General features: G+C 34.5%; 1 protein-coding gene across 1 annotated transcript; it reads left to right on the forward strand.

Moving 5' to 3' along the window:
* Positions 1-209: 209 nt before the first annotated feature.
* Positions 210-19,262, forward strand: LOC147080075 (uncharacterized). The gene is made up of 4 exons (XM_085948032.1): positions 210-544; positions 5,118-5,345; positions 14,782-14,919; positions 18,482-19,262. Exons 2-4 carry the CDS (start codon positions 5,160-5,162, stop codon positions 18,767-18,769), a joined length of 612 nt encoding a protein of 203 aa, XP_085804158.1. The 5' UTR covers positions 210-544; positions 5,118-5,159; the 3' UTR covers positions 18,770-19,262.
* Positions 19,263-26,097: the final 6,835 nt, after the last annotated feature.

Here is a 26,097-nt window from a genome sequence, read left to right on the forward strand (position 1 = left end):
ATACATTTGTAGAGATCCTTGTCTTAACTCCTTCTAGTTTATCAGAGCACGTCAATATATTATTTTCATTCTGACTGCATTGTTTTATTAAGTTCATGCAGGTGCTAAAATATATTAACGTACATATAATTATATATGTACGCAAATTTGGTTATTAAGTAATTATCGTATAATATACAAAATTATTTGTTTTTTTTTGCAAGCAATGCACTGCGACACACCTACCAACGTCTAGCGGCGGACCGGTGTGCTATAGAGCTACAACTCTCATGACAGTGTTAAACAGAGTATGATTCTCTCAGTTCCGATGGCATCCTAGTTATTTTCGTGGAGCGTATGTGACATAGGTGCTGGTGCATTATGGCTCATCCATCAATATTGACCACGGCACTGGGTGTGAAAATGATAGGTATTAAGAAATGAAAAAAATATCGACGTTATCGTGACATTGTTACCATAGAATACTTCAATGTAGTTACTAGGTGCTGGGAAAATTCTAGGGAGAACAATAATTATCCACTATAATTGCTTAAGCAGGGATGTGGTAAATAAACGGATAAATTTGTATTAAATAGTATTTCCAGTACCCTAAACATGAAAATGAAAGGCGCACCGCATGTGACAGATGATTATGACGTATGATAGGCAACGACAACAAACTTAATATACCTATATTCATAGACAAAATATGACAAAATACTATTTATTATTATTATTATAAAATAATTATTATTTATACATGATTCATACGCTGTCATTCGAGACGATAAGGATAATAACTACTATAAGGGTAGGTGTAGGTACTCCTTAATAAATATTATAAGGGTTCGTTGTATTCTTTGAAAGTATAACTATGGCAAAACCTGAACTCGTACCTACCTCACCACAATAGCTCACTGTACACTGATAGGGTTACGGGAAGCCGCTTATACCATTTTCAGTGTAAACAAGACTATTGCGTTGAGCAGGGTTCAGCAAGTATAGCTCACTGTGGTCTGATAGAGTTTACGGAAAGCCGTGTATATCTTTTTCAGAACCAAGCAAGACTAGTATGCTAAGTCAGGGCCAAGCTGGCCCAAGGTTCACTGATTTGTTCAAGGCCGTGTGGCGCCTTATATTCCCAACCGGGCGACCCTCTCCTCGCCGTCCAGCCGAGACGCCGGCGCGCGCAGATAGGGAACGCCTCGATGGGAGGCGCCGCGGTGCGAGGGAGAAAGTATTCGGTGCAAGCGAGAGGTCCCGCGCTACAATCTCCCCCTCTGGATCTGATAAGCGCCCCGCTGAAGATCCAGAATCTGTCTCTTGATGTTGGTTCTTAGTTGATCTTTTCTTCGGTTTTCCACGTCTGCGTCTAGGGGAAAGCTTGGAATTGAAGCCTTCCGATGCGTTGCTGGGTGCATGTGACGCATTCAGTACGGTGTCTCCCGGGTCTGGGTCAGGGTCTGGCCTACGTTTGTGGTCGGCATAATGCTTCCTGTTATCATGCTTATTGTCATGTACTACCCTAGTGCGTCTGAGACTTCCGATGAGTTGGAGTAGATTCGGCATTATCTCGGGTATAACATTCTCTGACTCCGTTATCGAGTAGTTTCTCTCTGTGTGTGTGAGTGGACAACCAGCATATTCTACCGGTTGCTCTTCCTTACCCTCCCCCTGGAGTGAAACAGCCCCTGATGTATTACTGTTTGCATCAGTTTTGAGCAGATATGAGGTTGTCTCGTTCACTTGGCGTTGTGGAGTACCGGTTATCGGGCTCAGGAGAATGTCCGGTCCGTATACTCCAAACTCTTCACTCGGTATTGGTTTCTCTGCTGAGAGGTCGGTGAGTTGAAGTAGATTCGACGCTATCTCGGGTATAACATTCTCTGACTCCGTTATCGAGTAGTTTCTCTCTGTGTGTGTGAGTGGACAACCAGCATATTCTACCGGTTGCTCTTCCTTACCCTCCCCCTGGAGTGAAACAGCCCCTGATGTATTACTGTTTGCATCAGTTTTGAGCAGATATGAGGTTGTCTCGTTCACTTGGCGTTGTGGAGTACTGGTTATCGGGCTCAGGAGAATGTCCGGTCCGTATACTCCAAACTCTTCACTCGGTATTGGTTTCTCTGTTGAGAAGTCGGCCATCGCCATCTGAGTGTCTGCAGTTGTTGGTCGGTAACGGGCCTCGGTGTCACATAGCCCTTGTGCATTAACTGCATAGAAACTTAGCTTTGTCGGTGATGATGGTTGCTGTTTTTGGCAACTCGGGCAGTTGGATCTCATTACGCCAGGTTTGCCGCATCCGTAATATGCAAACTTGTCGGCTATGCGTGTCTCAATGTTCTGTTCGGTTGGGTTACTGTTATGCTGTACCTTTGTCCGGCATGTATCAGCTTGATGTCCCTTCCTGTAGCACAACGAACAGAATGGAGCTGGCGTGTGGTGATTCTCATCTGGTTGCATCTTGTGTGATTTTTCTCTCAGCTTGTCCTCGATCTCTCGAGCCCTTTTGATGAGATCGTCGAAACTTTTGATAGTGTTTCGCGGCATTCCATCGCGAATCTTTATGTGCAATTGACCAAATATCATGTCAATCTGCACTGATTCCGCGTGTGCCGGGGCTGGGAGTTCTGCTAACAGAGCTCTTTTCTGGTTGATGAATATATCAGTCAGTTCGTTTGCTTTCTGACTGATCGTGCATAACTCTGTGTATACCTTGTACGCGTGCCTTTTGGGTGCAAAAGCGTGCCTAAGCCCCGCCATTGCATCCTCCCAGGAAGTGATGGTATCTTTCACTCCCATCCACCATGTAGCAGCATGTTTCTCCAATAGAAGCTGTAATCCAATCAGTGAATTATACTCGTTGATGTGTTCGATCGTCCTGAACACAGTCGCAGTTGCGATGAATGCTTCCACTTGGCTGCTATTATTGGTTCCATCGTATCTTGCTGTACACTGCGCAAAACTTCCATGTTTTGCGTCTTTTGTCAGCTCTTTTATCAAATCCTTAAACTGATCGCTTGTCAGATTTACGGACGCCATTTTCACTTTCAGCCCCACGTTGGGCGCCAATTTATAAGGGTAAAAGTAGGTACTTCCTTAATAAATATTATAAGGGTTCGTTGTATTCTTTGAAAGTATAACTATGGCAAAACCTGAACTCGTACCTACCTCACCACAATAGCTCACTGTACACTGATAGGGTTACGGGAAGCCGCTTATACCATTTTCAGTGTAAACAAGACTATTGCGTTGAGCAGGGTTCAGCAAGTATAGCTCACTGTGGTCTGATAGAGTTTACGGAAAGCCGTGTATATCTTTTTCAGAACCAAGCAAGACTAGTATGCTAAGTCAGGGCCAAGCTGGCCCAAGGTTCACTGATTTGTTCAAGGCCGTGTGGCGCCTTATATTCCCAACCGGGCGACCCTCTCCTCGCCGTCCAGCCGAGACGCCGGCGCGCGCAGATAGGGAACGCCTCGATGGGAGGCGCCGCGGTGCGAGGGAGAAAGTATTCGGTGCAAGCGAGAGGTCCCGCGCTACACTACTTATAATTTTGTTTATTGGTTGTCTTATTATTAAACGTACTTAAAATTGGGATTTTTAAAGTAACTAGCGTTGGATATAAGGCTTGCTCGTCATAAATTAATGCATTACGAAACATTTATGAACGCACGAGGTCTAAGGATACAGTGAATGCCGTCAATAATTTGTAAGATAAAATTAACAATAAATGGTATAATATTATTATATTGTGACATTGGAGTGGTGAGTAGTAAAAGGTGACAGCTTTGACTGTTGCGAATGGCTTTGCAAAGTATATTTTGACGACGCACCAATAAAAATATATACCTACAGGTGCTTTTCAAATTGAAGCACAAAGATGTTGATTATCATGGATTAGTATAAATGGAAAACAGGTAGATAGGGGCCGTATTGGCTGTTATGCGAAACTCTTTTGACCAGACCATCCACGCGGATGCGGTTGTTTTTGTTCGGGGTACTTAGTGAAAATGGAAAAATGCGAATTTTTTGCGTAATTTACATGAAAAAACAATAAAAAATATATGAAAAATCATATAATTAAATTACTCAAAGGTGTGCATTTAAAAAATGTCGGAAAAAATGTTTGGTCTTAAAACTTGACGGCCACTCAAATCTAATTACTAGCTTAATATAAGAGATAAAAATTTTAAAAATCCTGCTAAAAGTTTACATAAATTAATTTAATCGGATGCCCTAAACAAAAAAATTTTAAGGCAAATTTAATGGTTCAAGTATCAAGTCACTAAATTTTAAAAAATAATATCTCACGATATAATCGATAAAACAAAAAAAGCACGTGCACAAACGTAAGCCAATAATAGAAAAATTGATGACTTAATAAAAAGTTAAAAAAGTTTGTTGGGTGGTTCTACTTAACGTTAATTAAATATTTCATATAGAATAACTCGCGCACTATATGAGAAAAAAAATAAAAAAGTATCAAGAATTGCGCACTAGCTATGCAACAAGAGATTTAACTACAAAATATTTTTTTAAACCCACCCAGTCAGGTTTTGCATACAAACTTTAAAATTAAATAGCGCGCTGAATACAGGTGAAAAGACAAAAAAGAATCGTGCACTAACGTTCACTACCAACGCACTAGTTTTTACAATTTAAATTTTGAAGAAAATCCAAGTTTAGTGACACAAACATCCAGCATTCAGCTGGGTCACCCAAATTGAAATGCGAATAACCCCCTTAATATGCGTGCATAAACGAAAAAACGCATGCACAAACGAATGCACTCAAAAAAAGTTGAAATTTCAACATTGGGTGACCCAACGTTTAGCTGGAACACCCAATTTGAAATTGGAATTTTTTGGTTATTATGGTGCACAAACGAAAAAAAATCATGCACAAACGTGAACTAACGATGCACAAACAAATGCACACAAAAAAGTTGGAGTTTTAACATTGGGTGATCCAGGTAAATGGACCTCCAAAATACCGCGAACTAGGTAAGTATTATAATTTCTTGGACCGCGTGCTTTAATAATTCGAAGACAAAAAGGTGGCAACACTGTAATGATGTCTATGGTAGATTGGTAGTAGTCATTTTAGTCTATGACATTCTTAATTAACCTACAACCCAGCGCACACGTGGTCGTGAATCTATTGACGGATTTTGATATCAAATGCCGTATACAATGGAAGTGAAAACTGAAACAATCGATGAAATATCTGACGAAACAGCGGAAGTAATCAGCGACGGTGCATACCAATGGATTGACCCAAATCACTTCAAGATCAAAGGTCGATTTGACGTGTCAGTCAAACAGGAAAATATCGATGTCGACAGCAAAAGTGTCCCCTTAAAAGAGGTAAGTAGATTTCTAATTTGTTTAGGCGAGGGTATCCATAATTTTGTTAACAAATTTAATGCACAATCAATTTCTAAAAGTAAGCACGACTATTCTTCAAGGTTAACAACAATTGCCAGCATGGCCCCACAAAGGGGGGGCGACAAGGCTCTAGCCTGGGGGCCCGGACTCAGGAAGGGCCAGATAAATTCATATAAATACACATCACAAATCCTCTCTAATAGTAAAAAAAGTCGCCTACCGGTACTATTTTCCTTCGATCCTGTTATTATTTAAAATTATGTGTTTGTACGATACAATTTTTATTTATGTATACTCGACTATTCCATATTTCAAATGGATGTATTAAAATATTAAAAAAAAAACACTAAAAATATACACATTAATTTTACAGTGAACATAAGCTACTGTGGAGCGTCTCACTGCTTTTATCCTTAACGATAGGTAGGGAGGCCCGCCAAAGATCCTAGCCTGGGGGCCCGGTTCAGGATGTGGGAGCCATGATTGCCAGTATTCTCTTGTAGGACGATATTGTTTTATCAGGGTGGGAATTCGCACATCGTGTTAGTCATAATTGTTATAGGTACATAGTTTTCACATCAACTAAATAATACAAAGCAAAAGTGACGTAAGTAGGTACTTATCACATTTTAAAAATATAAGTGAACTTAATTTTGACAACTCGTCACATTAAAAAGGAGCAAATCGTCGCTTAAGAAACAACACCGTGGAAGTCAATTAATTAAAATTTTAAGGGGAAACAAAAAACGTCTCAAAAAATTGAAAATTGATACCTTTTAATTTATTTTTTTTTGTGTTTAGTTAAAAAAAACATTTTTTTTCACAAAAAAAATAAGTTAAAAGGTATCAATTTTCAATTTTTTGAGACGTTTTTTGTTTCCCCTGAAAATTTTAATTAATTGACGTCCGCGGTGTTGTTTCTTAAGCGACGAAATTCACAAAGCGACACGATATTTTAGATCTGTCAAATAAAGATATTATATTGTATACTGTAGAAATTGTCGTTTTAATAGCCACATATCAATAAAATAGAATATAACAGAATATGGATAGAATGTATTTTTGAAGACATACAAAATACCATTTAAGTAATATATCTGGGTATATAAGAATTTATAAAGATATATCATTAAATAAATAAATAATAAGAATAAGACTTTCGTCAAATTGATTATTTCTTTTTGATTGCTTATGCGTTTGTTCACAGTTTTATAAAGGTACATATCTACCTACTATTTACTATTATATCTGAATATTTTAGGTACAGAACTATGATAAATTAATATTTTAATTACTTATTTTAATCGCAGAGAAAAGCTGCTTTTGTCAACAATTCATTTCTACTCAAAAAATGACTATTCAAAATAAGAAACAAAAGCTTGGTGCATCTTGTAGTAGCAATTCTGGTAAAATTGGTGGACCGAAATCTATGACGTAATAAAAAAAAATCTATATGTGTGCTATGTCCTGTTAGTGATTTGTACAACATCATAATTTTTAATAGAATTTTGAAACACTATTTTTTCCTCCACAAAAGACTGCTCGGTACCTCCGACAGCCGTAAAAAATATTTGGGAAATTTTGGCACGCGTACGTGAAAAGATTCGCCAACCCTGGTAAATACGATGGTTTTTCCTTGAACTTTTACGAAATCAGTAAGTATTGTAAAAATAATATATAAACATGGACTAGGTATTTTTTTTAATCAAAGACAAATGACTGATTTTTCAAACGCTGTCTGTAGGTATCTTTTATTTTTATTAAGTGGTGAATAGAGATTTTATTGGCGACAATCTTTGCGAGTTACGACTATGTACGTCAAGTTGGACTGCCCACTTTTGAAATTCAAAATTTTGAAATAGCCAGTCGTTAGTGCTGCGTTAGTGCTGGTTAGTGCTGCAATATCATCGTTAGTGCTGTTGTATTAAAAAAGTTATAGGCAATTCAATGTGGGCAGTCCAACTTGACGTCAAGTTGGACTGCCCACTTTGTAAAAACAAATAAAATTCAAAATTCAAAATAGCCAATCGTTAGTGCTACATTAGTAATGGTTAGTGCTGCAAAAATTATCGTTATTGCCATTAAATTGCAAAAGTTATGGGCAAATCAAATTATAAAAAACGTCAAGTTGGACTGCCCACTTTTTAAAAACAAATAAAATTCCAAATCCAAAATAGCCAATCGTTAGTGCTACGCTAGTGTTGATTAGTGCTGTAAAAATTATCGTAATTTGCATTAAATTAAAAAAGTTATGGGCAAATCAAATTATGACAAGCGTCTAGTTGGAGTACCCACTTTTGAAAAACAAATAAAATTCAAAATCCAAAATAGCCAATCGTTAGTGCTACATTAGTATTGGTTAGTGCTGCAAAAATTATCGTTATTGCCATTAAATTGCAAAAGTTATGGGCAAATCAAATTTTAAAAAACGTCAAGTTGGACTGCCCACTTTTTAAAAACGAATAAAATTCCAAATCCAAAATAGCCAATCGTTAGTGCTACGTTAGTGTTGGTTAGTGCTGTAAAAATTATCGTAATTTGCATTAAATTAAAAAAGTTATGGGCAAATCAAATTATGACAAGCGTCTAGTTGGAGTACCCACTTTTGAAAAACAAATAAAATTCAAAATCCAAAATAACCAATCGTTAGTGCTACATTAGTATTGGTTAGTGCTGCAAAAATTATCGTTATTGCCATTAAATTGCAAAAGTTATGGGCAAATCAAATTTTAAAAAACGTCAAGTTGGACTGCCCACTTTTTAAAAACGCATAAAATTCCAAATCCAAAATAGCCAATCGTTAGTGCTACATTAGTATTGGTTAGTGCTGTAAAAATTACCGTTATTTCCATTAAATTAAAAAAGTTATGGGCAAATCAAATTATGACAAGCATCTAGTTGGAGTGCCCACTTTTGAAAAACAAAAAAAAATCAAAATCCAAAATAGCCAATCGTTAGTGCTACATTAGTATTGTTAGTGCTGCAAAAATTATTGTTATTTCTATTAAATTACAAAAGTTATGGGCAAATCAAATTATAAAAAAAGTCAAGTTGGACTGCCCACTTTTGAAAAACAAAAAAAATCAAAATCCAAAATAGCCAATCGTTAGTGCTACATTAGTATTGGTTAGTGCTGCAAAATTACCGTTATTTCCATTAAATTACCGTTATTTCCATTAAATTACAAAAGTTATGAGCAAATCATTTAGGTACTTACTAATTGTGCAGTTGAAGTTTTTATGTACTTACAGGTAAGTACCTAGCGCAATTGTTATAGTGAAAGAAAAAAGAGATTAGAATGGATAGGTACACATTTTTTGCCTGATTTCCCAAGGTAAACTCAATGATTTTAGTTCATAATTGAAGCCTGAAAATAATACAAGATAATGTTTGATAAGTTTTATGAGCGAATACAAGTAGGTGTGCACGGGCAACAGTGGATTGTATGAGGCGAATGGATGGTGTTTTGTTTGAAGCCTGCGAAGGCAGGTAGCAAAGTATTGTGTCCATGGCAGTGTTGCCAACCGTACTATAATTATAGTATTTGTACTATAATTTTGGCCCGCGTACTATGTACGATATAAAACATGTATAGTACGCCCAAAATACTATACTTTTGAATATCGGAAAAAATATATAAAAAGTACTAAAATTTCTATATTTTCGTTGGATAAATTGGTGCAAAGTACTATAATTTCGCAATATAAGCAGATTTGCAGCACATGGAAAAAAAATGCTCGAAAAACGTAAAAAAATCCCTTAACTTTGGTTTAAAATGAAATTTCTTGAATAGTTCGGCAAGCATTTTTGGTCGGAAGAGGTACCAAAATAAAAAGGGGTCTCCGAGTTTCTCAATATCTCTGTTATTTTTTTTTCTGAGAAACAAAAAACCTATACATTTCCAACAGATGCGTACTATATTTTTTCCCCAAATACTATTATTTTGGAGGCTCTGTACTATAATTCCACTTTGAAAAGATGGCAACACTGGTCCATGGCCTTTTCCGTTATTGCAGACTGCAGACACTGTTGCCAAAGATAGACATGTTCAGATACAGAATATATTGCCGATTATACAATTAATAATCGGCAGCACTAAATGGTAATAGTGTAAGTATTTATATTTTGTGTACTTACCTACTTTCGTGTGTTTAAATGGTACAATCAAGTTTCTCCGTAATGACATGCTAAAATAGGTAATTTGAAATAATGTTTTCACAGGAGTTTAAGATTTTTTAGCGCCCGTTGCATTAACCAAACATATTACATGGTACTTCATATACCTACCTACAACTGTTGTAGGTAGGTATGCAAACTTGTGCCTAAATAAAACGAATCATAATATTATAACATAGATACTTTTACTTAACTTAACTTAACTACCTACAAGCGGTTAAATACTGTCACTTAGGATATTATGACAGCACTTGATATATAACTGCATATTTTAATGTTTTCACGGAATCTTTATAAGTTTGGCCTCCAATAAATACAGAGTTTATATTTTAACTACCTAGCCTATTCATTCATATACGGCAAAAAAATATGCCGAAAAATAACACCGCATAGTTTCAATTTTGTATGACGAAGTTCAGCTTTGGCCGGGTTAAATTTTATACCTAGTCCAGTGTTACCATCTTTTCAAAGTGGAATTATAGTTCAGAGAACTAATATAGTACGCGTTGTCATAGTGTTGAATATGTATAGGTTTTTAGTTTCCCAGAAAAATATAACGGAGAATTTGAGAAACTCCGAGACCCCTTTTTATTTAGGTACCGCTTACGACCAAAAATGCTTACCGAAGAATTCAAGAAATTTCATTTTAAGCCAGTCAAGGGTTTTTTTACGTTTTTCGAGCAATTTTTTTCCAAGTACTCAAAATCTTCTTATATTGCGAAATTATAGTACTTTGCACCAATTTATCGAATGAAAATATCGAAATTTTAGTACTTTTTACATATTTTTTTCGATATTAAAAATTATAGTATTTTGGACGTACTATACCTGTTTTATATCGTACATAGTACGCGGGCCAAAATTATAGTACAAATACTATAATTATAGTACGGTTGGCAACACTGCCATGGACACAATACTTTGCTACCTGCCTTCGCTGGCTTCAAACAAAACACCATCCCTTCGCCTCATACAATCCACTGTTGCCCGTGCACACCTACTTGTATTCGCTCATAAAACTTATCAAACATTATCTTGTATTATTTTCAGGCTTCAATTATGAACTAAAATCATTGAGTTTACCTTGGGAAATCAGGCAAAAAATGTGTACCTATCCATTCTAATCTCTTTTTTCTTTCACTCTAACAATTGCGCTAGGTACTTACCTGTAAGTACATAAAAACTTCAACTGCACAATTAGTACCTAAATGATTTGCTCATAACTTTTGTAATTTAATGGAAATAACGGTAATTTTTGCAGCACTAACAATACTAATGTAGCACTAACGATTGGTTATTTTGGATTTTGAATTTTTTTTGTTTTTCAAAAGTGGGTACTCCAACTAGACGCTTGTCATAATTTGATTTGCCCATAACTTTTTTAATTTAATGGAAATTACGATAATTTTTACAGCACTAATCAACACTAACGTAGCACTAACGATTGGCTATTTTGGATTTGGAATTTTATTCGTTTTTAAAAAGTGGGCAGTCCAACTTGACGTTTTTTATAATTTGATTTGCCCATAACTTTTGCAATTTAATGGCAATAACGATAATTTTTGCAGCACTAACCATTACTAATGTAGCACTAACGATTGGCTATTTTGAATTTTGAATTTTATTTGTTTTTACAAAGTGGGCAGTCCAACTTGACGTCAAGTTGGACTGCCCACATTGAATTGCCTATAACTTTTTTAATACAACAGCACTAACGATGATATTGCAGCACTAACCAGCACTAACGCAGCACTAACGACTGGCTATTTCAAAATTTTGAATTTCAAAAGTGGGCAGTCCAACTTGACGTACATGTTACGACTTTCGTTTTGTGCGTACTATAAATTTGGTCCCATACCAGTGCTGCCAACCGTCATATAATTATAATTTTCGTCTGTGTACTATGTACGATAATAATAAAATACTATAAAAATGCTCAAACATCGCAAACGCAACATTGAGCTGCCGTTTGGGGGTGACCCTCTGGTCGTTTCTGTGTCCTTGGTCATCTCTGCTTGTGGATCTGTAATTATAACTGGGTAAAAGGGTTATTACGTAGGCGTCACTGAGGTTCTCTTGCCCTCAGGTATTTCTGTCGCCTTGTTTTCATACACGATTAGCGTGTCTTTCAGGGTCGTGGTTTCTGAAGTCGTATTGACTTTGTTGGCCTCATGTACTGGGCGAAAATTGAGTAGAAGGGTCAAACGCTCGGTTTGCTTGCCGCGATGGGCGTTTATTATACAATAAGGTGACGGAAATACAGGGTAAAAATTAGGTATAAAATTAATTAGTAAAAAAGGTATAATATAAATTAAATTAATACAAGTTAGTTATATTAGGGCATAGGCATGTTGAATATATATTTTCTAACTCTTAGTCTAACAAAATTGATAACATAATTTAATTCTATCGACACGGGTTATACAGAGCTCTGCTAGGGGCTACGGGGCCAAAGATGACCAGTATGACAACCACTGGTTGGACCTTTGGAGTCTTGACTACTTGCCAACCCTCGAGTATATCCTTTACCAGAGAAAGTGAAGCTTTCTGGTATTCTGTGATAACTTTTTGGCATAGGAAAGCGCTATGTTGCCCAAGTAAGCAACAGATGGCAGTAGTATCTACGAATAGATTTATATTAATGAAAACCGAGGATCGGAAAGCCGTCTAAAGGGTGTGTAGGGTTGTATTGGTTACTAAACCAACCTGGGCCAAGCTGAGACCAGTATATTTCTATATTTAAACGCTATCGTATACAGGAGAGCTTATCAATAATCTAAGCAATTAACTTATCACAGTGCGGGCGGTAGAAGAGACGCAGTCCCTCCCAGGGCTATACATCATTAGTTATCGTATTTATTACAACTAAATTATAGGGATCGCATGGAGAAATAAACATAAACAGAAAAGAAATCTAAAAATGAATAATTAATCGATCTTATTCCCGATAATATACAGAAATGCGTCTCGGGTGGACGCGATAGTGAAGCATCGGGGAGGTTTCCGATAGATGACAGTGGTTCGCAGACCAAAGCGGGATATTCAAATAATGCGAAAAAAGAAAAACGGAATATTAACAATATGGCACGATATCATGAAGAAGGTATAACCCAAAAATATAAATTATAGCGACAATATTACTACTCTTAACGGCCCACGTGCTCGTCGTAGGTCAAAATTGAGTTTTTATCGTATTTTCAAACCATGATCCTGGACACTCCTTAAACGTTGTAGATAATCTATTTATATAATTTTGAAGCCTTATTATCCTTTATAGTTATTTTAAACATTTGATGACTGCATAAAGTATTTTTGTTACATAAAATAGTATTCTTTTAAACCGCTCGCTCTAATGTTTTAGAATATAGTCATATTTCGGTACATAACTGTGCAGTGGTGTTAAGATTTTTTATATGTATTAATTTTTAAACGCATTTATAAAACCATTAGTATAATTTATTACGAGATATTTTTTGTAAAATATTCACGATAAAAAATTATATTGATAATCTCTGTGATCCCACATTTGACAAGAATTAGGCATTTTATTATTCAAAAAATCGGCAAGATTAACACATTTTAAGATGATTCTAAAGATACTTATTATAAGCTATGTTTTTGACCATTCAAGTGTGATAAACATCTTATGAATAATGATTGCTTTATAATAATTATTGACCTAAGAATAAGGTAGTGTTTTTTTGAAATACGCCATTTCTTTTGTCATTCCCCAGTAGTTAAGCTACAACATACGGCCGTAGCCATAAATTGACAAACTATAATTGAAGTAGGGAGTAAAATGATATTGACGCGCGTGTTTGAACATGTACCGTTTAAAAAAAAAATAAAAAAAATCGGTTAGGTAAATGTTCAAACACGCGCGTTAACATAATTTTACTCCCTACTTTAATTATAGTTTGTCAATTTATGGCTACGGCCGTATGTTGTAGCTTAACCACTGGGGAATGCCAAAAGAAATGGCGTATTTCAAAAAAACACTACCTTATTCTTAGGTCAATAATTATTATAAAGCAATCATTATTCAGAAGATGTTTATCAGACTTGAATGGTCTAAGACATAGCTTATAATAAGTATCTTTAGAATCATCTTCAAATGTGTTAATCTTGCCGATTTTTTGAATAATAAAATGCCTAATTCTTGTCAAATTTGGGATCACAGAGATTATCAATATAATTTTTTATCGTGAATATTTTACAAAAATTATCTCGTAATAAATTATACTAATGGTTTTATAAATGCGTTTAAAAATTAATAAATGTAAAAAATCTTAACACCACTGCACAGTTATGTACTGAAATATGACTATATTCTAAAACATTAGAGCGAGAGGTTTAAAAGAATACTATTTTATGTAACAAAAATACTTTATTATTTAAGCAAATGTTTAAAATCTCATAAAGGATAATAACGCTTCACAATTATATAAATAGATTATCTACAACGTTTAAGGAGTGTCCAGGATCATGGTTTGAAAATACAATAAAAATTCAATTTTGACCTTCGACGAGAATGTCCCCCCTTAATCCTAGGTAATATTAACAGGAAAATTTGTTCATAAACACACAACCATTAATAATTAATTAATAATGCGCTTTATTATTAGGTCGCGTTCGTATACCTATAATAATCGTAGACAAGCTTAATAAGGAGATCATGGTTTAATAAGAATTCTTTAAGATTAATCACTGGGTATTCATAAAGTGACCATACGTCCCCTTGTGAACGAGACCGTCCCGTTTTTAGGTAGGTAGCCTATTCCGTTGTCCACAAACACAGCTTTGGGACGCCAAAATGTCCCGTTTTCAGAAAGAGAGCAACCCACGGTAAAAATTTCAAAACATGGCGCGAAAAATAAAAAAAATCGATAGAAAAGCACCGGTAGAGCGGGTATTTTCTCTTATGAACAAGTTGTATTTATATTTTTATTAATATTTTTTATTAATTACGGTTTGGTACAGGCAAGGCTTAATTCATTTTGAAAAACTTACCCAGCCATCTGTGATATATTCTTAATTCAACGAAGACAAATTAGTATGACAGAAAGAGTGTGCACTATTTTGTCGGATGTCCCATGATATTGGAATGTCGTTCGGTGATTATACTTTCACCTGCAAAATTAAGTCATACATTGCTGATTGAAGAAAGAGCTCTGGGAGACCCTTTCTGGCTTATCTTAATGATGATACTGTTACTTAATATGTATAATGTTATTTTCAGAAGCGTGAAAACGGTCTGATGAATATTAAGTATGAGAATAATGATGAGGGAGAATTTGTTGAGAATGCAATCTACCAAGATAATGCTGAATTAACTCAACCTGGCTGCTCTAATCTAAAATACACGCCATCAAACCAGGTATGTTTAATTACAAATGTTTTTTTTTAAAGTCCAATGGAACTTCACATAATTGTAAAAGTTAAATTTAATTTTTTTTTTTTCAAAATATCGATACCTTCATGGCATTAACATTTGTAAATGATTTCGGGCATGTGGCCATCACAGCTATTCTCAATGAAGCAAATTTTAGGCTCCCAATTTTGACTACTTTTATTCGAGCACTGCTGGCTGTTTATCACGGAAAATGTTTGCTTCCAATACAATAAATGTTGCTGGTTTATCAGCATATACCAGTGACTTCACGAAACCTCACAGGAAATAATCCAGAGATGTCAAATCGCACAACCTTGTATGCCAAATAAAAAGTCCATTTCTCAAAATCAATTTATCGCCAAATCTTGATTTAAATAAGCGATGGTTGCGGTCACTGGATAGTACATCCTGTTGAAATCACCGTTTTCTGAATGGTTCCATATTTAAAATAAATTATTGATCATGGTTCGACAGGGATATGCATTCACTTTAACGTGAGCTTCGGCCCCATTTTTTGAATAAATGTGCGACGATGCTACCAGCGTGTAAACCGCACCAAACGATGCATTTTGTGGATGTAATGAATTCTAGGGAGTCTTCTGGATTGGTCTTTTTTCCGTGTGGGCAATCTTCTTTATTAACAAACCCGTTAAGCAAAAATGAGTCGAATCCATAGACTATAGATACATCTACACGCCATCCGTTGCATTGCTAAATGAAGCTACGTGCCGTGCGTTTGGTTTGTGGGCGAGCGAACGCATTCGCCTACAAATGTTCGAGACCATAGACCATTTCGCTAGTGCTCTTCCAAAGTGCTCGCACTAGACGCTCAGAATTAAAATATAATTTTCTATTTTTTTACGTTATATAGTATTTTTAAGCGGTCAAAATATTAAAATAAATAATAATATACAAATAAATTCTCACGAACATGTATCAACTTACCTATGAAACGTAATACCATCTTCTTGCTTATCAGTACGGCTACCATATTTTAATACAACACGCAGAACCACCTTTCCTATTTCATTAACTAAACATATTTACCACTGACTTTATGTTTAACACAAAAAATAGCAAATTTAGCAACATGAACTCGCAGATTATCGCAGAAACTAACTAAAAAATAGGTAGACATTTTATCTTACTCTAGCGCGTGTCGCAGAGATTATAAGGGTGCCGAATACTTTCTCACTCGCACTCATGCATCGTTTTTGTTCAGGCCTTGGTCAAATCGCTTTTCGCAATTTTGCGATAAAATGCAGTTATAAGTTGCGTAAATCGACAACAGCTTTTCTGAGTAAATTTGAATAATTTATTAGCGTTTTTCAAGCGCGGTTCTTTTCATGAAAATTTGCAGGGCTAGGTATACTGCCCCCATAAGCAAAAACACAGCTAATGGGAAAAAATGAAAAATTAAAGTAAGTATGAGGTGATATACTAGATAAAATTATGAACATAATGACATAACAAAATAAACAGAAAATCATTTATTTTAATATACAAATCATCATAATGTGTTTGTTACTTTTGCAAAAATGTTAGGCTTTTCGAAGCAACAAAACAGTAAACAATGATTCATAAGCAAAAACACAGCACATCTATCGATTTGCTGTGTTTTTTTGCTTAAAAACGCTGGCTTACTGTTTTTTTGTTTATTATTCTAGAATTTTTACACAAACGTAATACCGCATGTAACTGGTAATAGTGAGATAACCTCAAATTAATCATTCACTTATTTCATATCACCTTACATTTTTAACGATATTTTAAGATTCAAAGGTGATTAAGTTCGAAATTGGACTAAGAATCGTGAAAAAAAGATTCTCAACCTTGTTTTGGAGAGTATGCAATTGGATTTACTTGATCAAAATGCTGCGAAATCCAATGAAATTATAATGGCAAGTAAAATGTTAATGACTAGGTAATTATTTTTTAATTATTACATTTAAATATCATGTTAATTATATCTAATGGCCAACTACTGAAAACGCGCCAGTCCCGTTGTTAGCACTAAATTTGTTTTTTAATCATAATCCATCATAAAACACATTTCTAACTATCTGGTCTTATTCCTTATATTCCTTTTTTCCAATGCGAGCCGAATGGCTGCTTCCAAGTTTACATCTGTCAACTGGCTTCGATATTCGTTTTTTATGAAGTGCATTACACTGAATAATCTTTCACAGTATACAGTAGTAGGACAATATTAACTCATTTAGTGCTGACACTGCAACTGGCCATTAGATATAATTAACATGATATTTAAATGTGGTAATTAAATATTAATTAACAGGTCAGCAGTGATTGTTGCCAACTCTTTAAATTGACTTTATTCTCAGAAAAGGACTATTCCACATATGATCTCATGAGAAAAACACATTATGGATCATTTTTGAGGGAGGAAAGAAATTTAAGACAAGTCATGTGTATTCAACCAATTTTACAAATACCAAAAAACCACTGGTGTAGACCCTACGTGAAGGACAAGTATTGTCATTCCAATATTATTTAATAAATAAAATACCATTACATTAAAAAATAAGTATATCATTTTTCAAAAATATTCATTACAATTTAAATTATAAGCAAAAAAACATATTTACTGTTTTTTTCCTTATGAAACTGACATTATATCATTCAAAACCATAAATAAAAAGACAATAGTGAAGTTTTATAATCAATATTATGTTATCAAAATATCAATTTTTAAATAATCTATTATAAACCGAAACATTTATTAAAATTGATTAACTTTTAATGAAGCAGCAATGAAAAACATGATAACCGCTCTTTTCTCAAAATTGACTTTTTCCCATTAGCTGTGTTTTTGCTTATGGGGGCAGTATACTAATCATTAGGTATGCTCACATACTGTAACTTAAAGTTTAGAAAGGAACTTTATTTAGCTACATATTTTAGCTACTAGCGGCGTAAATGAAAACTCTGCACTTCTTGGTGGTATTGGTTTGTGTGTCTCTGATAAGTATCTTAGGAATCGAGGGCAAGTTCTTCTCCCAAGGTGCAAAACTAACCTTGCTATTGGTAATGCCAATTGGGAGGGCAATAAGTTTGTAGAACCAAATCACTTCAGATATTGACATATTTCACCTGCGTCAGGATGTGTATAAGTGGGCATTGTTTTATAAATTCTTAAAATAGGGTCTGCTTAGCTCATTCGGTGTCTTCCTTGTTACTTAATTTTTTTAATGTTTACTTATTCTACTGTTTCAATGGTCATAATTTTTCTTTTTTTATTATATATGTAATACTCTTTTATTAATATTCATTTTCTTCTAAATGTCATGTTGTAAACGTCTTATATTAATAATTTGTAATTTTCACCATATTTAAAATATAAAGAAAAAGATTTTGATCATAAATGTCAACGAGTGTGCGCAGTGTAACGTATCGTTTTAACAGAAAAAAACACTTTACAAACGACATAGTATCAGTTCTATATTAGGGAACACTGGAACATACGTATATTTTATTGATTTGTAATAGTATTGCCTTGAATATTTTAACATACCTATTCTTTTTGCAGATTTCTACCCAGACATGTTTTGCAGTATGTAAGAGTAAAAAAGATACGGTTGATAATGACCCGAGTAACAACAAAATAGCACATGCAATCAATAAAAACAAAAAAATGATGATGCAGCATTCGAAAATAACTATCGAAGAACAGAACACCAAACAAGAACATCAAAAATTATGTTTGCGAAAGGAGGTTCGAATTACGTTGAGAAGAGTTACATATTTTCCTCGTAACTTTATTTGCTTTGATTGTTGTGGAGTGTTTGAATCCAAATATCATCTAAATAATCACTAAATTTCATGTAAGAAGTCTTAGCATATTAGATCATACAAGACGTATTAAGGTAGAAACCCACATCAATGCGATGTTTGTTTTAAAAAAATTCTGCAAATTAATCTAAATATGCATAAAATGACACATACTGGTGAAAAGTCATTTTACTGCGATGTTTGCTAATACATTAGCTCGAAGTCCAGATAAAACATAAAATGATATAAACTGGTGAAACATAATAAGTCAATTATTTTAAATAGATATACCTAGAAATTTTGTTTTTATATAAATGATTTGAAATTTTAATCTGCCATCCCTCAATACTCATCAAAATAACAGCTGCATTTAAAATAATGAAGAGGAAAATCAATATATCTGTTTAGATGAAGAACTTAGACTTCATCAAATTCAGTTGCTTACTGTTTATTTATTGTAATATCAGATTTCGTATTATTTATGTTAGTTCACTAATCTGTTTTTATTTTTTACCATAATAAAGCTAAATGATAATTATAATATACTTTTTCTTTAAAGTGCTTTCATCAAAATGCATTTTTGTCCCGAATGGGTCATATCAAAATGTATTTTTCCACATAGTTACATAAAAACAAACTTTGTTCATAATTGTAACGTAGAGTTACAGAATCCGCTCTAGAGACTTTTTTGAGTTTTGAGTAAATCACGAAAAACTGTTTTGGGGATATTATGATGATTTAAGTGTAATTTTAGTTGTTATATTTCTTCCGTTATACACGGAAAAGTATAATAAAATGTCAAATCCAATGTATAAGCCGTATTTATTCAAATAAATGCATTTTAATTATCCCAAGAACGGTCTTTGTCAGAAAGAGCGGTGTTTGATGCGCAGTGGTACATTGTCGACAGGAGATGATAGTTCAGTAGCGTTCCGTATTTATTTTAATTATGTAATATATTTTCGAATTTACTTTTAGGTTTAGTCAGTTACTTCGATATCTATTTTGATTTTTTGAAGAAACAGGAATTTAAAACTCTCGTCTAGAACAGACGATAGATCTTACGAAAGAGCTCCTGCGTACATTAAAAACTATTTTTGTTTAAAAATCGTCCAGAGCTGGCTTTGTAACTCTACGCCTCAATTATTATAATAAATATTTCATAAAATAAAATTCACCTTTTTGGTATTTTTTGTAGCCGAAGGGAGTGAGAAAAAGCTGACGTTTTGTCGAATTAGAGTCGAAAAATTCGTACTTACCTATTCAAAACAATCGATAGTTAACCTTTTTTTTTTAAATTTCTTGAAATATTATTTACTTACAATACAATTCAATATGGATTCTGTTGTTGCGATCTAGTCGGATTTTTTAGGTGTTTTGTCACGTTATTTCGATAATTTTGTTTATAAAAATAAATTTTGAATAAAAGGTTCATAATAACCCACATATCAGTGAAGTGTATGTGTTTTAAAATGATGTCTGTAAACGTAGACTTTATCAAAAATAATAAGAATTCCTTCGAAGAAAGAGTCAGTAAAAAAAGGATGATCCGATGTCATCTGTGGAACGTGAAAGTGTTTTTCAACCCTTAAAAGAATTAAATCGTCTTTAAGAAATAGACTTACTAAATAGACAGACTTAACTGTCTATCTGTGTTAAGCACCGAGAAAAAACTTTTACAAACAGTTCCAGACTTTAATGAGAAGTGATTGAGGTGTTGGCTAAACAGAAATAATGCTGTTGAAATGGATGGAAATGAAATGGAAATTACAAGTAATCCAGTGTTATATGTATGGTAGTCAGTTAAGAATATTTCATTTGTATGGGAAAGAAAAACTAATATAAAACCATAATACCTGTATTAGAATATTATGATTGTACATAATGGAGTTTTTTCATTTTATTTACATTCCATAGATATACCATCACAAATCGTCCCGTGTTAGAATTTAGAACTAAGCTCATCACAGTAAAGCAAGTGCTGAATGATAATATCATTCTGCACTACATGGTAATATATTAGGTATATCAAATTATTAATGTAAGGATGTGGCGCCCTCACTCAGCGAACAATGTATACTGGTGGAACTATACCAAACACAATGTGACGTACAGCCTGCTAGGAGGTAATTGGAGATATGCACAGATTTATTTGTAGTATTTATAATCACCCACAAGGGTATTAGTGGGAAACTTTTGAAGAAACGAAAACAAAATGATCACAAATGTATAATTTTATTTAAAACCTAATACACATTATGAGGGAATCGTGAAGACAATAAGGAATTATTTACACCTACAGTTAACACGGCGACCGGTTATCGACGTCACCTCGGTCAATATGCTCTGCCTTCCTCGGCTAGCTCAAGTAGCAGCGTGTCTGGAGTGATGTAATTATTTTTCAGTTATCCAAATTTGTGTAATTTATTATTTTCTTGATTTTGGGAATAAGTATGTTAGGATTTAATTTAGACGAACGTCTCGAATTATTATTTTAATCCTACCAGAAGATATGTGCGGCACAGATAATATTAAAAAAAAAACAAGTAATTTACGATGATGATTGTGTCAATTTATTGATATTTTCTTAAATACATATTTTTTTTTCTAATTAGTTGTTAACATTTATTTAAAAATTATCAGGGAATAAGGAAGTTACTTTACTATTTCCGAGGAAAATGGCAGTAAGTCACAGTGTACCCCGAAAGAATGTCGATGGAAACAAAACAGTACTTACATTAAGAAATTTAACCATTAAAAAGTATGCTGGAATCAATAAAAAAAAAATGAAATTTCCGCACAGGAGAATAAGAATATTTTTTCAAAAGTGAAATTAATTCTGCAAAATGCCAAATTTTGACTTATTGGAGCAGTCGATATGGGCCCCCACAGAGTGGAGGTTTTTTTTAAAAGATTTAGTTTATACGAGAAATGGATGTCAGCCACTTGCTCAACTTATTAGGTCCATACTCTGACTCATATATAATTTGAAAAACAATAATATGCGTACTTGCCAGACCCAGGATTCGAACCTGGGACCTACGACGCAATAGGTCAACGCTTAAGCCACGCGGCCATTTTTGGTGACTGGTGAAAATATATAATTTCAAAACACCTTCGTAACACACCAGTTCGATTAATATGGCACCGGACAGGACGTGAAGCTGTATAATTCCGGCCAAGCTGCGAAGGCCAATGACCAATATTATTGAATCTTGTACAATGCTTCAGATGAATTTGGATACTTAATTACGCCGTAATGAGATAGGTGACTAAATTGGTAAAGCACATCAGTCGGAATCCAGTGTATACAGATTCTAGTCCTGTCTGGCGTCATATTTTTTCAAGCGCCAATGTCTCCGAGGTGTTTTCAAATAACATAAGTAGTTAGGTATGTTATGGTGAGTATTGTTAATTTCATCAGCTGAATGCAGAGCTACATAAAGTCTTATGTCGGTGTTATCATCATATCGTAAGATTCAGTTCAGACGGTGTCCTACCTAGTTATCTTCGTGGAGCTCACGTGGCACAGGTCCTGGTGGTTATCGACATAGGATAATGACGTAATCGTGACATTAGTATCATCCAGTTACCTATGTCCCTAAGTGCTGGGAAAATTCTAGGGAGAGCAATTATCCACTTTAGTTGCTTCAACAGAGATGTGGAATTAATAAATAAATTTGTATTAAATAGGATATCCAGTTCCAATAATTAAGTAATTAATTACAAAACAAAATTTAAATATTTTTATTATTTTTGGCGTTGACAACACTGACATTGCAGTTAATCCCTTCAAACCAAAACCAGCCACGCATTACACTCGGTCTTAATCGAGCGTATCACGTGGCCCTACATTGGCGATGTGAAGCATCTAGTTCAGTTTTAGGGCGGGAATGCCATGGAAGAAGATACCCAGGACTAAGGTCGCTACGATCAAAGTGAGCTCTGACTGAGCTTAAAGAAGTTACTTTGAAATGCAAACTGCCGGTGAGAGGAGGGCACAAGGAAATTATAAAAATAAAATTGATTCTAGTGTATATATAACAAAAATAATGAAACTAATCATACAGACAGCAAAACATATGTCAAGAGTCTGTCACGCCTGTGGTAAGACGCTGCAAATTTAAAAAAAATGCAAGATAATTGGCCTTAGTAGCAACCAAGTCGGACGGCCCGATGGGCCCAATAGCTGGTTGGACCGACCTGAGCATCTCCTCCCGTTCGGTGCGCATTCTGACAACTGATAGATGATTTTGACGTTAGATGGTAAATACGTAGACAAGAACAACCTCCATGCTAAGATATATTCATAGACCTATATATTATTATATTGCCGGCCGAAAAAACACCATTAAATTATTTTTATTTATGGCTCAAATAGACTGACGATCGGTCATATAAGTGCCGAAAACCCCGTTCCTTATGTTGGCGTCCTGTGTCACAGGTTGTCACAAAGTGTAAATACAATGACATAGCTGTCATACAATATGTATGTATAATATGTCGGAATGGCATAGATATGATCATAGACACTAAATCGCTCCTAGCATATTATATGTGCCCGATCGTCATATAGTTTATTTGAACCTTTGCGCTTGGCCGTAGTCATGGGGCGTCTTCGACGCGGAATAGGCGCGGGGACGGGCACGGGTAGAGTGTCCGTAGTAGCCCGCGCGCGTCCAGTCGTGTTCAGCGTCAAATCAGGGATAGGAAACCATAAACACAGAAAAGTTTTTACTGGAAAACTCCTATTTGAAATGGCAAAACTTTGCAGCAAAATATGGGGCCAATGAAATCAATATGGAAAGCACTAATTTAACAGAAGAATTTTATAACTTATACAAGAAACTGCGGGAACAACCAGACAAGTTTTTCGAAAAAGAGTAACATGAGAAAATATTTGATTAAGTATATTCTAATTGATCTAAGTTTTTTTCTATTCTTTTTGAGTCATTTTTTTGCGATCCGACTATCGCCTTTTGGCATCTTCAAACACCACCAATGGTGAATACACACTGTCATCTGATACAGTTAATTCCTGTTTATTTGGTAAATTTATATTTATGAATTTAAATTCAAATTCCATCAAGTACCCTTGGTCGATTTTATAATTTGATTATATATTGGATAATATGTAAGTTAAAGTTTAAAAAAGACTTTTCGGTTCATATGGTGTGAATGTAGGTGTAGAATGTACGCTTCATAACTTTGCACCCCGGCTCTAGGATGGAAATGATGTACCTACTTAATATATTTTATTTTTATTTGTTTATATTTTTTTATTAAGGAAAACAAACTGTTACATAGACTAAAAATATGTATAAAATAGACTAGAAAAAGATATTGAACAAGCAAAGTTTCCAAATAAATTATAATAGTTACAGTTAATCATATTATAATTTAAATACAGAGAAATTAGATAAAGCGATAAATGAGAAAGAATATTGAATAATTATAGACAAAAAAAAAACAGTTTTTATGTACCTACCTTTATAAATATAAGTAAGATAAGTATACAATATCATAGTATGTGCGTTAAGAATCATTGAAATTTAAAGATATTATTTTTACATAATATATATTTAATTAGAACTACATATTATATTAATACAAGTGAATATCATTTGATATAATTTTATGCGACGTAATAAGGAAAAGAGGCGTATCAGTGTAGTAAAAAGTGCAACGTTATAAAACGCATAGGTACCTACTTTACATCACTTCGTACTATCTATGCTTTGTGAAAATAATACCACAAATACACCAGACGCGCGCGGTAAGCTCATGATGGTTTGAGACACCCGCTACTCGCTCGTTTACCGTGTCGGCGCCCGTCCATTCAGTGCGGACACCTCTATGCGCGCAGTATGGGAAGAGCCCGTCGCATGTACGATCTTGCCTGCGTCGAGCTAGACGCGCCAAAACAACACGCGCGAACACCCGTCCCCGCGCATTGTCTACGGACACGTCGAGACGTGTTCATACGTTTGAGTTGCCCGCCCCGCGCCCGCCAAACCACCACGGACGAGCACTTTACCTTTGAAAGGAGGTCCATTTACCTGGATCACCCAATGTTAAAACTCCAACTTTTTTTGGTGCATTTGTTTGTGCATTGTTAGTGCACGTTTGTGCACGATTTTTTTTCGTTTGTGCACATATAATAACAGAAAAATTCCAATTTCAAATTGGGTGTTCCAGCTAAACGTTTGGTCTCTAGTGACTTGATACTTGAACCAATAAATTAGCCTTAAAATTTTTTTGTTAAATGCATCTGATTAGGTATATTTATGTTAACTTTGAACACGATTTTTTAAATTTCTATCTCTTATATTAAGCTAGTAATTTGATTTTGAGCGGCCGTCAACTTTTAAAACCAAACATTTTTTCCCACATTTTTTAATTACACACCTTTGAGTAATTTAATAACATGATTTTTCATAAAGTTTTTATTGTTATTTCATTTAAATTACGCGAAAAATTCGCATTTTTCCATTTTCACTAAGTACCCCGTGAAAATATCCCGAACAAAAACGACCGCATCCGTTTGGAACATCCAGTCAAAAGAGTCTATACAAAATAGCCAAAACGGTGTAATGCTCACTGTCATACTCACGGTGTAACAAACAAAGTTGACCAATAGGAAGACTGCATTTGCAATGGCGTCTTTCAGTTAAACAGTAATCACCATACGAAATTGCTAGCCCAATTTTAGATGAAAAAACAGTGTTACAAGCCTATTATTATAATTATTAGTTGTTTAATATCATCATGGATGTTCAATTTTCACCTGCAATACCCGAAAATTCAAGAAAACGAATACGTCACAAGGAAAAATGGATAAGAAATATCGCCAAAATTTGACAGTAAGTTCCTTATGTTACTGTCAATGTACTCTAAATGAATAAGTGAGAGAAAACACATAATTTACAGAAAGTGAACGAATTATTGTTGAATTGTATGGAATATTTTGGGGTTTGATGAAATTTTTTGGTACTGTTCGGTTAAAGCGGATACAGCGGAAAACGCATATTGAAAATAGCCGATAAACTGGATTATTTGTTAGTTCGGGTTAGGTTAGGTTAGGTTTAGTTAGGTAAGGTTAGGTTTGGTTGGGTTAACCTAACAAATAATCCAGTTTATCGGCTTTTTTCAAAATGCGTTTTCCGCTGTATCCGCTTTAACCGAACAGTACCAATTTTTTATAAAACACAGGTAGGTACAGAATAAAATTATCCACTTTGGAGAATGTTTATGCTGATTTGGACAAGTTTTCATGTTTTTGTGGAAGTACATAGATATTATTATAATTATTTAAGTATTATTTTCAAGCGAATAAAATTATCATTGGTACTGCGTCACTAAATAATTATTAAT

This window comes from Rhyacophila brunnea, unplaced genomic scaffold (assembly GCF_057557595.1).
Source record: "Rhyacophila brunnea isolate RB1 unplaced genomic scaffold, BYU_Rbru_1.0 scaffold_1, whole genome shotgun sequence".
NCBI classification, from domain to species: Eukaryota; Metazoa; Arthropoda; class Insecta; order Trichoptera; family Rhyacophilidae; genus Rhyacophila; species Rhyacophila brunnea.

Coding starts and splice junctions, on each gene's coding strand:
- LOC147080075 (XM_085948032.1), top strand. CDS start 5,160: ATGCCGTATACAATGGAAGTGAAAACTGAAACAATCGATGAAATATCT. Junction 5,346..14,781: donor AAAGTGTCCCCTTAAAAGAG/GTAAGTAGATTT, acceptor TGTTATTTTCAG/AAGCGTGAAAACGGTCTGAT. Junction 14,920..18,481: donor AATACACGCCATCAAACCAG/GTATGTTTAATT, acceptor TTCTTTTTGCAG/ATTTCTACCCAGACATGTTT.